This window comes from Arachis hypogaea, chromosome 8, assembly GCF_003086295.3.
Source record: "Arachis hypogaea cultivar Tifrunner chromosome 8, arahy.Tifrunner.gnm2.J5K5, whole genome shotgun sequence".
Lineage (NCBI taxonomy): Eukaryota > Viridiplantae > Streptophyta > Magnoliopsida > Fabales > Fabaceae > Arachis > Arachis hypogaea.
Window position 1 is genome coordinate 33471011 of NC_092043.1, and position 18681 is coordinate 33489691.

Here is an 18681-nt window from a genome sequence, read left to right on the forward strand (position 1 = left end):
TAATTGGTAATCAAGCAAAGATCACAACCGTGTGGGCCCCTTCTAGCCTACCAATTAAGAGACTTTCCAATAAGGTTTCTTTTTCCTTTTTATATATAAATTTCTTCAACTTAAGATGAGATAGTGATAGTGACTAGTTATGTATTTAACTATTTATTTATTATTGGATTCAATTATGAATTTTATCATCTATTATTTATGTATTTTCTCAATTTTTTTTATTTTTTGCATTTAAAAAAGTTTGAAAAAGTAAACTAAAAAAAACACAAATAATATTATTTTGGGACTATTTTAATTTTAATATTATTTTACAAATTTCTTAGTTATTCGTAGATAAAGATAAATTTTAATACATAATAAAATAAAATTAACCTAATTTAATTTTAAATGGATTTCATTTAATTATTTTTTATAGTAAATATAAAAGAATTTAAATTTTAAAAATATTTATTATTTATTTATTTAAATAAAAAATTTGAAAATTCTTACACTTAGAATTAAACATACATGATAGCTAAAACCCCCCAAAAAAGAAAAAAGAAAAAGATTTATGGTGTGATATAAAAGGTGTTTGCCCCAACCTCTCCTTGTTTCTCCTCAGCACTGCTTTCAGCATTCACCACCCCAAGTTTCTGACTCAGAAGAAGCCATCTTCATTCTTCACTATTATTCTCCTGCCTCTGATTCCCGCTCGCTCTCTACTCTCTAGCTTTTTTTGCAATTCAATCCAGATATGGGTATTGGGTACTTTCAAAGATTATAGCTTTGGTATCCGATCCTGTTTTTGATTTCGATCGGATTCGCCTCCCCACACTCCTAAATCTGAATCTCCCTTTTTTTATTTGCTTTTTGCTTCGTTGTGATTTTGATTCCAATTCTTTTTTTTCCTTTTTCTTCTTTGAAAAGAGAGAGCGGAGGGATTAATTGGCCATGGATGAAGCTAGTAATAATAATAATAAGAACAGCAACAGTGGCAGCAGGTTCAGGAACATGGGTGTGGATGATGACAGTGATGCACACAAGGTTTTTGATGAAATGAATGATCCAACCTTCTTTCAGAGGGCTCAATGGAAGCCAGTTTTTGATGAAGCTTCCGTCTTACATAACAGACCTCTCAAGAAGATTCGAAGCCCTCAACGTTCTTCTTCTTCTTCCCCTCAACAACCTCTTCCTTCTCCTTCTTCTTCTTCCTCCTCTGTTCCTCCATCTTCACAATCATCCAGAATAGTGTTTCCTTTTGCGTTTGATCCCTCACAACAGAACCCCATGCAAATGCCGTTCTCTTACCAATACGGAACAAGAACAGATACCCCTTTCATGCACCCACCAATGCAACCAACAACGCACAACAACCAAATGATTTCTTTCGCTTCTCAATCTCATCATCCGCAACAGCAAAATAACATGAACATGATGAACACAGTGTATCAACCGCAAATGCTACAACAACAGAATCAGCAGCAGATTCTTCAGTATTGGAGCGAAGCACTGAACCTAAGTCCAAGAGGGAGAATGATGATGATGAACAACAGGTTGAGGCCACCGTCGCAGCCGTTGAACACGACGAAGCTTTATAGAGGTGTGAGGCAACGCCATTGGGGGAAATGGGTAGCTGAGATTCGTCTACCTCGAAACAGAACTCGACTCTGGCTCGGCACCTTCGACACTGCAGAAGATGCTGCCATGGCCTATGATCGCGAGGCCTTCAAGCTTAGAGGTGAGAATGCACGCCTCAACTTCCCTGAACTCTTCCTCAACAAAAAGGATGATGATAATAATGATAAGAATCAAGAAGAAGCACCTTCTGATGCTCCTACTACTTCATCTCCTTCCTCTTCTATTACAACAACAAAGCAAGTTGAAGAGGTTTCTGAAGGAGGGAATGCGAATGTGGAGAAGAGTCCCATAGAAGAGGGTAATGAGAATTCAAGAAGTGTGAGTGAAGGGGTTTCTCAAGAACTGGTGTGGGGAGAGATGTCTGCATGGTTCAATGCTATTCCTTCAGGTTGGGGTCCAGGTAGTCCTGTTTGGGATGATTTGGACACTTCCAACAATAGTTTCCTTTTGCAACCTCAGGTTCCTTTTGGTCTCAACAACTCAAATCAGCACCAACAACAAGAACAAGATGGATTCAATGATAATCATGATGCTGCTGATGTTCATATACAACAAGATTGAGGCCTTTCTTCTGGAAGGATCAGGATTCAGAACTCACTTTTTCCCTTTCTCTCCTTTAAACAATCCTAATTTGCTTGATTGGAATTTCCATTTTAGTCATTTGTACATTAAAAGTGAACCGTCAAGAGTGGACACTGCTACTAATACAAAAGCTGATTAGGCTTTGTACGTATCAGTAACAACATCCTAATCTTGACGGTACTTTTTGATGTATAAAATCATGGTTTTAAATATTATTATCTCCACTGCTAGCTCAACAAAACTTAGTTTTTGTCCTCTCCCAGGTTGCAGATATTTTCACCAAAACAACCTGTGAACCTTCTTTGATTATTATTTCTTGATCATCATTCTTATATACCATAAACTCATCCCTTCTATGAACTTGAAACTCTCAATCATGTGTGATGTAAGGCTCCATGTTTTTCTGGGCCTTCCACCACCATTTCTGATGATATGATCAATTTTACATATTTTACTTTGATGATACACACACTCTTAGCTTGATTGTTGGTTTCATTATTAATTATATGGTAGAGTGTAGGTTAAATAGGGAAAGAAGAAGGAGACGGTTTTGTGATTTCCTTCTCATGAGTAGGTCCATGCGTTTTATGAGCCATGTTTTTCAGCTCCAACGCTGATGGATTCATCATATGTATTTCATTTCTTTCTATCTTAGTTTATATTTTTGTACATTGTGGAGTTTGAATCACAACAAAAACATATATATTCCATCCACCAATTTGGTGTAATTTTTAATCAATATATTTCAACAGAAAAAAATATATATGTATGTGAAATTCATGAGTGGTGAATTATACACTAACAATTGCATATATAGCATCTTTTGCTTTTTTGTTTTTTTTACTGTATCTTCTAATCAAAGTTGATTTAGGATCTGTTAAATTGTTACTGGTTAATAATTTGTTGTATATCTAATATAAAATTTGAATTTCTGAGAGTTACTTAAACAAACGAGTAAACTATTTAATCGACTAGTTTAAAATTAGTTGTATGTTTTGGAGACGTTGTACTTGCTCACATCCTTTATGGAACCAGTGAATTTTCTAATTACCTGAAAAAAAAGATATAAGCTCAAAATGGAAGATCTGCATTGGTATGTGATTCAATATGAAAGTAAGAGAGAAGTAGGATCTGGTTCTTGTGATATTCAAAGGAGAAAATGTTGACTAAAAGGGAATCTACTATGACAAGGTCACCACTCACAGCACCGTCCTTGCGAAACACTATGAATTTCTAGTTCCCATATGTTTGACCACGCCCAGCATCATATCTAATGTGTAAACCACGCAATGATTTGTGTTACATATTAAATATATCAAAATATTATTTTTTATCCTTTTAATCAATGCTTTTAGAAACTTTTAGCTAAACTCTCTTCAAGATTAGGCTTATTGAAAAAGATTAGCATAGTTAGAGTGGATATTAAGTTATTAACACTCCATTTTTGTGTCAGAATTTTGTATTATCTAAATGTGAGAAGGATATTGGTGTGAATAAACACGTGATTTATACATATTTATGTTGATATAGTTTATCGTGTAACGTAAATGATCCCTGATTCCCTTCAATATATAAAAAGATTAGCATAAGTTTAATATATCCCAAATTTCACATAGTACAGACTAGAGAGAATTATTATGCTATTGCTATTTAGCCAATAATACAAGAGAAGTGCGTCATTGGGACTTGGTTTAGAAGATAAAAGTGTATTACTTAATTTATAGATGCCACAAAAATTAAAAATTTCCTAACATGTTAAGAAGAGTATTCTAAATGGAATGTATTTTCTCATACTTATATACTTCAAATAAGTATTCCTTGTTCACCTTTCACTTAGAGCTAGATACATGTAATAATTAACTAAAAACAAGATCAACTAACACTACATCTTGAAAAAAATAAAGCAGCATTAAATACAACAGTTTCTAAGAAAAATAATTAATATCACTTTGAAAAACTATTGAAAATAACATTCAATATATACTAAAATATGAAAATAATTTTTCATTGAAAATGGTCCATCCACCATTTATAAGATTCTTAAGTGCTTAACAAAACCGCGAAATTATTGAGGCTAATCATGATGAGTTGTGTTGTACTTTTCATGCTTTGGATTAAGAATGCCACCAAAAATATGGTTAGCCTGGAATTGTCTCTTGTTATCTCTAAATACAAATGAAGACAAAGGTAAACACGCCTTTTCCACGTTAATTATTTCACTTAAATATTTTATTTTCAAAGAGTGCTTAACTATGATGGCCCACTTGTGGGCCCACTCACCGGCCCATGAGATCATCTCTCAAATATCTTACTCGTGACGGCACGATAACGATGAGGCTTTACCAATTACCATTATTATCATTATGATTATCAATCACGATTTTAGTTCATAATCATGCATTATGGTGCTAATTAAAAAAATACTATTGCTACACTAAATACTCTTGATATTCGTGTATAAAATTACGATTGTTTTTAATTAATCGTACATTTAATTTATTTTTTAATTAATAAAACAAAGAGAATCTGTGTATAATTATTAAAAAAATACATATTAATGTTAAAACAGTATTTATTATAAAAAATGTAAATATAACGAAATTAATTAAAAAATACGATTATCAATAGCAAGTATCATGAGTTTTTTTAGGACTAATACCTGAAAAAAGTAAATCAAAAGATTAACACCTGAAAAATGTTTTATAAAACCTTGAATTATTCCACTATAATTGTTAATTGGTTTAATTATACTATTAGTCTTTATAATTTATTAAATTTATAATTAAATTTTTATATTTTAAAAATTTTTAATTGAGTTTTTATATTATTTTTAATTTTGTAATTATATTTTTGTTAATATAAAAATTATTAGAGTTAATAGAATATTTTTTATAAATTAAAAAATTTATAATTAAAGACCTAATTAGACCTTTAATTACATATATTTTTGATGATTACATATTTTTAAAGAAGAATATTTTGTTAACTTTAATATTTTTTACATGCGAATCGAATAATCTAAGTATAAAAATAAAAACAATATAAAAATTTAATAAAAATCTTAAAATTTAAAAATTTAATTATAAATTTAGTAAAATTATTAAAATTAATAGAATAATTAACCCTTTGTTAATTTTTATAGGGATGATTTTCCTAAAATTTTGTAATGCAGTACATTAGGCTTTTTTTTTTAATTTAAAAAAATATTTATCAATATATATCAAAATACAAAAGTTTATCAATTTGTATATTTAATGATATCTTCATAAACATAAAATACGAAAACTAAATTTATAATATTTTATTGGGACTATATCAGTCAAAATATGAAAAATTGAAACTCATATTTTTGCTAATAATATCAGCGAAAATGACATAGCAATTAGAGACTTGTCACAAAAAAAAAATTAGGACTTCAAATTCAAATCGATTCAAATTAAATCGCTCGTTCAATTTAATTCAAACTAAAAATTGATTAAAATTGTATTAATTCAAAATTGATTTAGATCTTAATTTTTGTAAACCGTTGGATCGGATCAGATTCCAATCTAAATCGCACAATGTATTATAATATTATTATTTTATTATTATGTTTAGAATTATACTTATAACGTATTCAATTTATTATACATTCTTATATTTTTCATGTATTATTATTATTTAATAGATTTTTATATTCAAAATGTGATTTATTTATTTATTTTAACTAACCTATAATTTTATTTCTATTGTTATGTTATCGTTAATTTTTTAAAATATTGTTAAGACTTACTATATCATTGTTGGTTATTTGAAATTTAATGTTGAGACTTGTTATATATATTTAAATTTTTTTAATTTACAAAACTACAAATCCAATCCAATCCAAACCGCTCGAAATTAAATCGGATCAGATCAATTTTTTTTTTAAAATTATCCAATCCAAACCGCACCGCAAGTAAACATAATGTTCGAATCGAATGGATTTTTGACTCAAAACCGATCCAAACTGCACCGCGAATACTCTAATAGCAATTACCAGAAGCTCCAAGCGAAAATGTAAGGGTGTGTGTGGTTCAAAGATTAAATTTTATTACCAAGTAATCTCATTCCTAGGCATTATATTCCTAGGAATGAGATTACTTGGAATATATGATTTCTATATTTGGTTGTAAAATTTAATACATTAGAATATTATGTAATAATCCTAAAAATGACTAAATTTTTGTTTGGTTAAGTTTAAATATCTTGGTCATATATATAATATGTCAAAATTATCCTTAATCATTCTAATTAAAATATTAATGACTAAAAGTTAAATATTTTTTAAATTTACTAAAATACCCCTAATAACAAATATCTTAGTTAAAATTATTATTGATTCTAAATTTTTTTAAATTTATTAAAATACCCCTAATAACAAATATGTTTAGTTCAAATTATTATTGATTTTAATTTTTTTAAATTTACTAAAATATCCCTAATAACAAATAATTTAGTTAAATTATTATTGACTCTAAATTTTTTACTAAAATACCCCTAATAACAAATATGTTTAGTTAAAAATATTATTGACTCTAAATTTTTTTAAATTTACTAAAATACCCTAATATCAAATATCTTTAGTTAAATTATTATTGATTCTAATTTTTTTAAATTTACTAAAATATTCCTAATAACAAATATCTTTAGTTAAATTATTATCGACTCTAAATTTTATCTCTACTAATAAATTTACTATAATACCCTTAATAACAAATGTTTAATTAAAATTAATTTTATCATAATTAAATTAATGACTATGACAATGTAAAAGGAGTAGTGTTTATTTCAGATGATCCTCAACTAACTGAATGGCGACATCTCTATTCTCCTAGCATTGTAATTACTTCTAAAGATGCAAAATCAGTGATCAATTATACACAAAGCAACAAAAATCCAAAATCCACCATCAATTTTCAACAAACATTTCTTGGAATCAAGCCATTACCAGTTGCTACACATTCTAGTTCAAGAGAAACTTTAACTAGTTTTCCATGGATCTTAAAACCTTATATTCCTCATAAAACAATAGCAACAATTGGCACAAATGTCTTCCTATCAAGTCACTATAATATTCAATAAAAATTCAAAAATAGCAATATTTAAAGCAATTTCTTCAAAAATGGCAAAAGTTTCCCCGATTGAAGTTGGAACACCATGTCGATAAGACTATTGTCCCTTAGAATGCTAAGGCCAGCCTTCATTCTATCATCACCGCTCAAACCAGGAACATCTCTCAATAGTGCCATTAGCTTCATTCTGCGCTCAGCTCCTTCTTTCTCATGCTTAAAACAAGAAACCATATCAACTAAAGCGGCTGTATGTTCTTGATAAGCACCTTTCATATCTCTCATTGATTCTACTACTATGTCAATCACTTCCTCACTTTTGCTCCCTCTTTTTCTTTTATTCCTTTCTATATATGAAGCACTAGGAGCAGCAGAAGAACTAGGAGCAGCAGAAGCACCGGGAGCAACAGGAACACCGGGAGTTGGAGGCTCCTAAAAATTAAAAGCAACACTAGCAAGAACATCAGAAGATTATTCAATATTGATAGAAATGAAGAACAAGTAGCCTAACTGATTATACATGCTCTACACTTGTATATACAAGCATTATCTCTACCTTGGCCAGCAAGACTAACAACATTAACTAACTAAACAGAACCTAATAGAATATTAGCTACCCTGATTCTAATTCTGTTTGCATAATTACTAAACTGATGAGGCTGAGGTTTGGATGAATAAAAAAAATTCTTCTTGAAGATATGTATCTATATTCCTAAAAATTGAAAATAATGTTGACAAATGAGTAATAAATTCAACTGTTGCTTATGGGATAAACTATATCAACTTGCATACAACAATCAATGAATAAGACACAACTATTATCATATTATTTTTTTCTTTTACACCATGGAAACCAATTTTTAATATGAAACTAATGGCAAAAGAATTTTAAATTTAGCATGTTTAATCCAATAAAAAAAGGAAAAATTTTTATATTAAATTTTTAGTAATATCCAAAAAAAAAATTGTAAGTTAAAAGCTTAAGTTGAGTTCTATTGAATTTATAATTTAGTATATGAGTATGAGGTAATTTAAAAATAAAGGAAATGAATTTTGATTAAATTCATAATATATATCAAGAAAGATAATGTTAACAATTTTTTAACAATTCAATATTGAAACTTGAGTAATGAAGTAAAAAATAGAACCCTACTTTTTTAACGATTAGTAACTCCTACACATCAAAAAGTATACACATTATGCCATATAGCTATAAGCTAAGCTATAGGGAAACAATCGCAATAATAACAATCCATGTGCTAAATGCCATGGTATTCAGAAAAAGTAAAGCTGTTTTATCAATTTTTATAAACTTGAAGTAAGGAATCACACAACTATGAGATATATTGCAGCAAACCAACCCTCACTTGAATGGCATTTGTTCGTTCCCATCGTAAATAGTAAAAATTAGTCATAAAATTAGTAATAATGAGTTTTATCCAAATTTTCATAGAAATATTTTTCAGTGGATTGAAAACCAGATCGAGAATTCAAGATAGACAGATAAATTTCTCTCAATCCCTTTTTATATTTGTAGTGTGAATTTTATAATTACTTTTTCTGTTTTCTATCGACAACAGGACAGTGGTACTCAACATCAATGAGAATGCTGTTCAGCTATGCACTTCTTGTGTTCTGTACTTTGATAATAATCAAATATACATGTGCTATCGGCTATCTTTCCCTCAAGAAATAACTTTAAGCTACACCTATTAATCCTTGACTACATTGAGATAGTAGAACATAAATCTAATTTTGAGACATGCTCTTGAACAACGTATCAAGTGTAAATCTTAGCAATTTTGTTAATTTTAAGTTAGAAACTGGAGATACACACCTAGTAAAACAAGGAAGCTACAATCTCTCGATAAATAATACAATAGTTGTGGTTTTTAGCCAACCTGAAAATTGACAGGCTCCTACGGCTCAGACTTAACAAGCTCCTCGACAGAATTTCGGTAATTAGCAATCAAGTCTCTGTAACAAGAAGAAAAATAAATACGTGTTTAGCATCAAAATTTAAAGCTTCTTTGATTTCTTCCAAATGTTACAGAGCATCTTCACAGATATGTATGCAGTTCTCAGTTGTCACACCCCACAAGAAACATATGATTAGTAAAACCAGGTTAGAGTTATCTTTTTTTTAGCTCTCAGTGACATAATTGCAAATATCTGGCAGAGTAAAAGAATTACAAGCAATTTTGGTTCTTGAAAAACAATAAAAAAACAGCAAACACATGACTAAGTGATGTGCTCCAAAACTCAATCACCAATTCACCATCTAACCTTCAGTTTCTCCCCTTAAATTTCAAACACCAAAACTCAAAAGCACTCACTGTGGAAAACAACTTTTCAACTTGTGACCTTATGAAAACTTAACAACGATGTTAACTACCTCAGATCAGTGTCATCATCAAATCATCAGAAATTTGGTGTCAAAAACATCGTAATCATCAACTTACATACCTTATTCGGAGGGTAGCCCCTGTTTCCAGCATCAATAGCAACCAATTTGCTCTTATTTAGTATCCCCTGCAACCAACAGAAGAGAGAGAGAGAGAGAGAGAGAGAGAGAGAGAGAGAGAGAGAGAGAGAGAGAGAGAGAGAGAGAGAGAGAGAGAGAGAAAACCGTATGCGAAGCACTAGAGAAACGGTAGCAAAGCTTCCTCGTCGACGGCGAACTCGACGCCAAGCAAGAGAGTGACGGAGGAGAGAGACCAAACGCGAACACGCGACGCAGAGGATCCGACTAGAGGCGCGGCAGCGACGACGGCAAGCATACAGTCGCGGTGAACTGATGTGAGCTGCGATGATGGAACACGAACATAAACGAACGATTGAAGTGAATTTCCTTCTAGAATAAGGTGACGGGTGGTTGTGCAAACTCAAATCGGTGGCGAGACGGTGCTGACGCCGGTGGAGCTTCCATGAATTTGGGGAAGAAGCTTGGCTAGGTTTTAGTTTCGATGTGGGAAGGGCTCTGCTAGGGTTTTGGTTTCTAATCAAATGAGGAGTAAAAATCTGAAAAGAAGGGTTGGAGTGAAATTAACAAGGGTATTTTGGTCTTTTCACTTTATTATACACATTCCATTTCCATTGGAATTAAAGATAACTAGGGGGAAGATGGAAATGAAATGGGTTGGATTTTGATTTCAGAAAATAAAACATACCCAAAAATAATTTTTTAAATTTTGAACCAAATATGAGAATAAGATATTCCCATCTCAAAATTCTTGGGAATATACTTGTATTCCCTCCGACCACACCCACCCTAAGGGTAATGAGATTTACCAAATCACAAATGTTCAACCATTTCCAACACTAGTGTTGCTTTCATTCATTTCTATGCAAGATAATAGGATTTTCCTTCAAGTATTTTTTGGAAAGAAATCACCTTTCTTTCCTCTCCGATTAAAAAGAAAAAAAATGCTTAAACGAAGATTTAAGCATTAATTAATCATTACTATATTTGCTTAAAAATAATTCTTTATTTTTAAATATTTACACGATTGAATAATCTGTACTAAAATGAAAATTTTGAACTGAAAAAATTAATAATATCAGTCAAATTAGACTCCTACATGGCCAGTTTCAAACATTTCTAGGAAGTTGTATTTTCAAAAATAAAATTCCATTTCCCTTGCATTTCAACTTTCAGCTTCTGCGTAAATGTTATTGCATTTTCGCTGGTATTATTAGTAAAAATAGAACTTCATATTTTTACTGGTATAGTCATAAAAAATACTATAAATTTGCTTTTCGCATTTTATACTTACTGCTAAATACACAAATTGATAAATTTTTATATTTTAATATATACTCATAAATAAGAGAATTTTATTTAAATAAAAAAAGTACACTAAGCATGTCCAATAATAGTCAAAATTGTCCCTTTTTTTTTAAAGTGATTTCGAGTTTAATTCAGCGAAATTAAAAACACGTGCTAAAAAGTTGGTTATAGCTTCTATTAATCAAATTTCTGATCATAGAATTTGAGTACAAAACTTAAAAAACCACGATTACGATGATAAATATGTTAAAGGTAATAATTAACGATGAACAAAATATCTGGCACGATGCTAGATTACTAGTGACGTAGCCATATAGTTTTGTATGATGCTGATCCTTCTCTAAACCAAACCCAATAATTTTTATGTCACTGTTGAGACTCTGGCTGCTATCAACATTTTCTTCATTTAATTAAAACAAAGTTTGAACCAAACAGGAAATTTGCGTGCAATTTTTCTTCCTAGAACAGTAGATTGGGTAAGCTCTTCTTAATGAATTCCATAACCTTCTTAATTAATTAAGCCGCTACTTCAGCTCAAAGAATTCATGAAAAGCATCTAGATTTAGAAAGAAGAGGGTTCAGTTAATGGTTTATAGTTTATACACGTACTCATTTAATAAAAGAAATACACACGTAATAATGAATGGAAACTGTACATGATATGAACTAGGTATATAAAGTGTTCAACAACATTTATATTAAGGTTGGGAAAATTCTATTGATCTTCTTTTAAAGGGTTTATAAAATTCATCATAATCCTCTCTGTTTTCATTCACAACATAAGTTAGGAGGGGTTATATTAGTATTATCATTTAGTGTGTTTAATATCACATGTAGAAAATATAAAAGTACCAAGTGTATTATTACATAGATTTCATGAAAGGTCAATATATATTTGTGGAGATTAAAAAAATCAAATCAAATTTTACTCATTTTAAAAATGCATTATAATTTATAAGTGTTTATTGAACTTTTAAGGATGTAACCCACAAGATTAATGCAAATGCATCCCAAAAGGAGGAATGCATTATAATTTATAAGTGTTTATTGAACTTTTAGAAAAATGTCTTGAATATTAGTGGATTGTATGATACTGAAGCCCAAGGAAAACTATGATGTTTGTGACATGACCACATTGATTCGGGTATTCTTTTTGGTCAGGTATTTGGGTTTTTTTTGTTGTCCACAGTATTTCTTAATTCACGGGATAAGGATTAATTCGTTGCAGATCTGAACTTTATTTAAGAGTCTGTCACTGGTCAATAAATTTTACATACATAAAATAAAATTTGAATCTTCGATAATTACTTAAACGGACGAGTAAATTGATCACTTGACCAATCCAAGTTTAGGTATTAGAGTTTTTTTTTTTGGTAAATAGGTATCAGAGTTTTTACTTTTTAGTGAGACATGACACCCAACATGGGATATACTAGAAAATGGGTAATGGGCCTCCAACGTGTGTTAGTTAACCATTTATCATAAGCCCATTCTATTAGCCCATAAGTCTTTTATGACAAAAACAAAATGCACATATGCTAGAGACCCAGAGTGCTATTTTACATATAGGGTGGCTTTTACTATCTTGTTTGTATAAAGTGTCTTTTTATATATTTACCCAAAAAAAAGTCTATATATATATATATATATATATATATATATATATATATATATATATATATATATATAAAATAATTTACATTGTTTATATCATCATATATAATAACCAGAAAAAATAAATAAATAAATAAGACGGTGGGACTCATTCTTAAATATTTTTTTTTCTTTTTCTAATCGTAACCACACACTCACTCACTCACCTCTCCCAGCTGCACACACCCTCTTCTTCATAGTACACACATCCATACTCGACGGAAAAAGAAAGAAAGAAAAGGATAAGAGAGAAAAGGAAAAACTGCGAGAAAAGAAGGGAGGAGGAAGGAGCGAGCTGTCCACACCGAGCCACCACGCGAGGAGAGAGAGCCGCACCTCATTACCACCGGCCTGGAGCTCGCCATTTGTGTCTCGTCTCGTCGCCGCCATCTGCGTCCAGCTCGCCGCTGTCACGTCGCCATCAGAGGCCAGAACCGAGAGAGATGTGTCTGAGAGAGGGGACGAGCGCAAGAGAGGAGACACGGAAGAAGGACTGCCACCGTTCTGCCTTGCCGCCGTCGAACTGCAACAATGCCGCGCCTTCATCGCCGCTGAGCTTCAACCGCTGCTATGGCAAGTCGTCATCACCATTGTTGATAGAGAAGAGAGAGCTCAAAGAGAGAGAAACAAGATGGGCGAGATGAGCCACCGTGAATAGAGGGTTGTTCCGTCACCGCTGTTGCATCGCCGTTTGGGTGAACCTTGGTTGCTACTGGAGCTGAACCGTTCCTGTCACTAATCCAAACTATTGCTAGCTCCACCTTGTCACTGCCCCAATCCAAATTTTGCACTCATTCGTTCCATTCTACTTCAATCCTCCTTACCTTAGATTTTGGCACTTCGGGTTCGGTATCTTCGGTCCCTTGAGACAAAGTTGTGAGTAGGCTTTACAATCATAATTGTTTGATTGTGCATCTATAATTATTTTGACATATATCTATTACGACATTTGAGTTATACTCACTATATTTTTCTTTAACGATTTTAATTTGATTAGAATAATTGATTTATTAGAATTAAATAATTCTTTTTTCTAAAGTTTATACTTTCGAAACTATACATGAGTCCATATATATTTTTTATGAAGTTTTGCATTATTCCAAATGTTTGATTTTACTTGAATATCTTTTTTTTTGAAGCATGTAAGTATTTGTTAATACTCACTTATTTTAAAGATTGTGAAATATGTTTGAAATTTCTTATGATTGAAAAAGTATGATTGGAAAAGATTTCTGATGAGAAAATATTATTTGATTTGATTCGATACGTTAGATATTTGAAAGATCAAAGATTTATTGTATTTGAAATTATATGTTTTGAATTAGTTTGGAAGGCTCGTATTAGAAAACCGTAGTTAACAGCGGTTATGACGTTGACCTAGATGCATCTGGCTTAGACCTCAGCTAACAGAGGCGTTACTAGCCTAACGTGTAGGCCGGACATTGGATCTGTTATTCCGTACGGACACACTAGGGGAAAGGGCTACCCATAGAGGTGTAGCCACCCAAGTGTGAACTTTTGATTTGATTTCTGTACGAGAACTCTCTTATTGATTCACTTATGATTATTAACTACTATTTTCTAATTAAAGTTACTTTAATAATAATGTTTATATGGTCTCATGTCGATTATAGATGTATTTTCTAGTAACTGAGTTGTAAAACTCACCCTTTTTTTCTAAAAATATTTTTCAAAAACAAATACTTGACTATGTGAGACTTTCTATTCAAGAGTAACGATATGCAATGAGTACCTAATCTTTGTCGAATTCCTAGATGTATATCCTTCATATGTCACAAGCAGGATCTAACCATTCTTAATTATCATAATTTTGTTAAAAATGTATAATTATTTATTTTAGAACCTATATAATATTTGTAACTTTCTTATTCAACTTATATTTGAGTCGGTTAGATTTGCTAGGGAACTATTTTTCTGATTGCCGATCATGGCTCATTTTGGAAATCGATTTTTGCTTCTCTTTTTCTTAGGAACCAATTGAAGGGTATGGGATTGCACCAAGACTATTTTCAAGATTTCGAGGTTGATATGTCTTTGTTATATTATTCTTTCTCTTTCTACCCCTTAAATATTATAAAAATAACTTGATTATATAGTCGTTTCACTTTGGTTATGACCTTCAATGCTTTTCATTGGTTGCAACAATTTAAAATTTTTTTTAGAAGATATGATTTGAAAAAAGAAGAAGCTATACAAAAATACTCATGATCTAGATTAAATTTGTCTTTTCTATTGAATTTTTCTGCCATATTTATTTTCTAGCATTAATGGTTGGTGCAAAGTTCAATTTAAAGCTATTTTTTTGCAGCGTTATGTTCGCTGATTTGGTTGAGTAATATTGTCCATGTAATCGAGTTAGATACTTAGATATGAAGTTGGTGACTATTACCTGGAGTTTGAATTCCCTAGATATTTTCTTTTGTCTCTTCTATTTTCTTTCCATGTATTTAATATGAACATGTCAATTCCTGTTTCTTTGCAGGGTTGTCTTCCAATCGATACTTTTGACTACCATACTCATTCATATGGTGATTTCTAACTTGGTATAGCAGTTTGTGTTTCGTTCTTAATGATTTTTACTATTAGCTTTTAGAATGATGATAGGCCCAACCTGTTGTTCTCCTATCCTAGTAGTTGACACACTTTTAAGATAGGAGAGTAAGTGTTTAATGAGCATTTATTGGTCGTTGTTTACCATATATGTTGACTGTATCATATATACTCAATTTTGCTTTTTATCGCTTTTTATTTTTGGCCGAACACATAGAAGTTATTGGATTCGATCACACGAATGGTATAATTGTTTATGCTTCCAACTATCTCTGACCAGAATCACGCGGTGCATCGCTTGTGGGGGTTATCAAGGATAAGAGGATTTGATTTTAGTTTTAACTTTTTTGGTGGTGTTTTCTCTTTGGATGAGATATTGGAATTGAATCGTGAACATGCTTTTGTGCAGTTAAATGACCGAGTGTATTGGAGATTAACTTTGGAGATTCAGGAGCAAGATTTTGTCTACACATATTTTTTCCAACTCAACTTTGCCTTTATTCTCACCTTGTATTTTTGTTTGATCTAGTCTTATGTTAGTTTGACAAGGATTTTCTTTCACTTATCTTTGGCTTTCTGTACATGTGTTTGCCATATTTGGTCACACTAACCGTAATTGGAAAATTTTGCTTGAACGCTGTGAGGGGTTTGAATTATGTTAAAATTATTATGAATTGTTGTGCTGAAAACTTAAAATGTTCTTGCATATAAAGTATTGAAGGATCTCTTCTTGGATGGTTTAACTAAGATTTTGTACTTAAATGAGTTGAATGTACATGTAAATTTTGACATAAAGGACAACAAAAAAATAAATAACATCTTGTCACATTTTACACTATCTATCTATCATTTATAGTCAAGTAATTTCTATTTTTATACTAGTGTGCTTATTAACTAAAGCCATGATAATAATAATAATAATAATTTACAAGAGACTTATAGAGATTTCTGAATTAGGAAAAAAAGAGCAAATTAGTTTATGTGACAGTTAATGTTTTCATTTCTATGACTAATCGATTATATATTCTAAAATGTGGTGTCAAACCTTGAATTTATTATTTTACTTTGCTTCTCTGTTATTATTTCTATCTTATTGTTTGTGGTTTTGATTTATGAATGTTGTGGATACTCTATTTAGCTTATAAAAGTGCTGCTCTTCGTTTTCTTGCTTGTGATGCTACTGTTTCTTATTGTATTTTTTTTGTAACTTTCTTTACCCTAATGCTCCATTTTTGATTTATACATATAGATTTTAGGCCATGTATCTTGTTTCTCTTCTTTGATACTAAAAAATTGTGTCCTTTTAAATTAAAAATAAATTAGAAGTGATCTTTGTATGTATTTATTTATCTAGGCCATGTCTCCTAATTAATTAATAAGTTTTGATATTAGAAAGGTATTTTTAAATAAATAAATAAATAAATAAAAATTTTAAAGTACTTTTTTGATGGAAAAACTTTTATGATGAATGACAAGTGTTTTGATCTCAGTAGAAAATTTATATAAATTTGCAAATTTATCTTTATTATATGATTTTCATGAAGCTTGGATATATGATTTGAGTCTTAGATTAGCTATTTAAATGTATTTATCTCTTTAACCGGAAGGAATATGTTGCATTGTGTGGTTATGTTGTAATTAGTTGAACTTCTATAGTAGTTAATAAGCAAGCTATCATAACAATGTTTTAGGTCCGAGAAAGATTATCATTGAAATGATTTTGTTTCGTTGCTAGTTTATTCATTGTGTCCCCCTTTAATTCTATGATTGTCACAACTCTTTCCTATAATCATTACTCTCGAAAGAATTTTTTCATTCTAATGCATATCATTGTTTTCCTAAACTCTTGTAATAGTATTTCGTCTATAGTCTTGTTTTTGCATAATATTTATACACATTATTAAACTTATGGTTCCATAATGTGATTGTATTTATTTTGATTAAAGTTGTCAGAATGTTACTTTTTCTCGTATTTCTAAATTTTTTATTCGTTGCATCAATGTTTAATTTTATGAACTATGTGTAACTTGTGCTGCTCACGCGATATTACATAATATATTGGTTTGAAATTCGGGGACCGAATTTCTAAAGAAGGGAAGAATGTAATAACCACAAAAAATAAATAAATAAATAAGACGGCAGGACCCACTCCTAGATAATTTTCTTCTTTCTTTAACCCTAGCTACACACTCACTCACTCACCTCTCACCCCGTACACACCCTCACTCATCTCACACCTTCTTCCTCACAACACACACACCCAGACTCGACGGAAAAAGAAAGAAAGAAAAGGGGAAGAGAGAGAGGGAAATCGCAAGAAGAGAAGGGAGGAGGAAGGAGGGAGTTGTCCAAGACGAGCCACCACGCGAGGAGAGAGAGCCGCGCCTCATCACCACCGGCCTGGAGCTCGCCGTTCGTGTCTCGTCGCATCGCCGCTAGCCGCGTCCAGCTCGCCGCTGTCGCGTCACCATTAGAGGCCAGAACTGAAAGAGATGCGTCTGAGAGAGGGGACGAGCGCAAGAGAGGAGACATGGAAGAAAAATTGCCGCCGTTCTACGTCGCCGCCGTCGAACTACTATAGCGCCGCGCCTTGTCTCTGTCGCCGTTGAGCTTCAACCGCCACCATGCCAAGTCATCGTGGCCATTGTTGATAGAGAAGAGAGAGCTCGAAAAGAGAGAAACACGATGGGCGAGATGAGCCGCCGTGAATAGAGGGTTGTTTCGTCATCGCATCGCCAGCTCCACTTTGTCACTGCCCCAATCCAAATTCTGCGCTCATTCGTTCCATTCTACTTCAATCCTCCTCACCTTGGATTTTGGCACTACGGGTTCGGTATCTTCGATCCCTTGAAACCACGTTGTGAGTAAGCTTTACAATTATAATCGTTTTATTGTGCATCTATAATTATTTTGACATATATCTATTATGATCTTTGAATTATACTCACTATATTTGCTTTGAACGATTTTAAATTGATTAATTAGAATAATTGATTTATTAGAATTAAATAATTTGTTTTTATGAAGTTTATTCTTTCGTAACTATACATGAGACCATATATATTTTTTATGAAGTTTTGCACTATTCCAAAATGTTTGATTTTACTTGAATATATGTTTTTGAAGCATTTAAGTATTTGTTGGTACTCACTTATTTTAAAGATTGTGAAATATTTTTGAAATTTCTTATGATTGAAAAAGTATGATTGGAAAAGATTTTTGATGAGAAAATATTATCTGATTTGATTTGATTTGATACGTTATATATTTGAAAGATCAAAGATTTACTGTATTTGAAATTATATGTTTTGAATTAGTTTGGGAGGCTCGTATTAGAAAACCGTAGTTAACGGCGGTTATGATGTTGACCTAGATGCA

The 18681-nt window shown here is 31.4% G+C and overlaps 1 protein-coding gene across 1 annotated transcript; it reads left to right on the forward strand.

Moving 5' to 3' along the window:
* The first annotated feature begins 483 nt into the window (after positions 1 to 483).
* LOC112707106 (ethylene-responsive transcription factor ERF054) lies at positions 484 to 2975 on the forward strand. Its single transcript, XM_025758690.3, has one exon. The coding sequence runs from the start codon at positions 931 to 933 to the stop codon at positions 2176 to 2178; it is 1248 nt and encodes a 415-aa protein (XP_025614475.1). The 5' UTR covers positions 484 to 930; the 3' UTR covers positions 2179 to 2975.
* The last annotated feature ends 15706 nt before the right edge of the window (positions 2976 to 18681 follow it).

Bases quoted from the DNA above. Each gene is read 5' to 3' on its own strand.
- LOC112707106 (XM_025758690.3), top strand. From the start codon at position 931: ATGGATGAAGCTAGTAATAATAATAATAAGAACAGCAACAGTGGCAGC.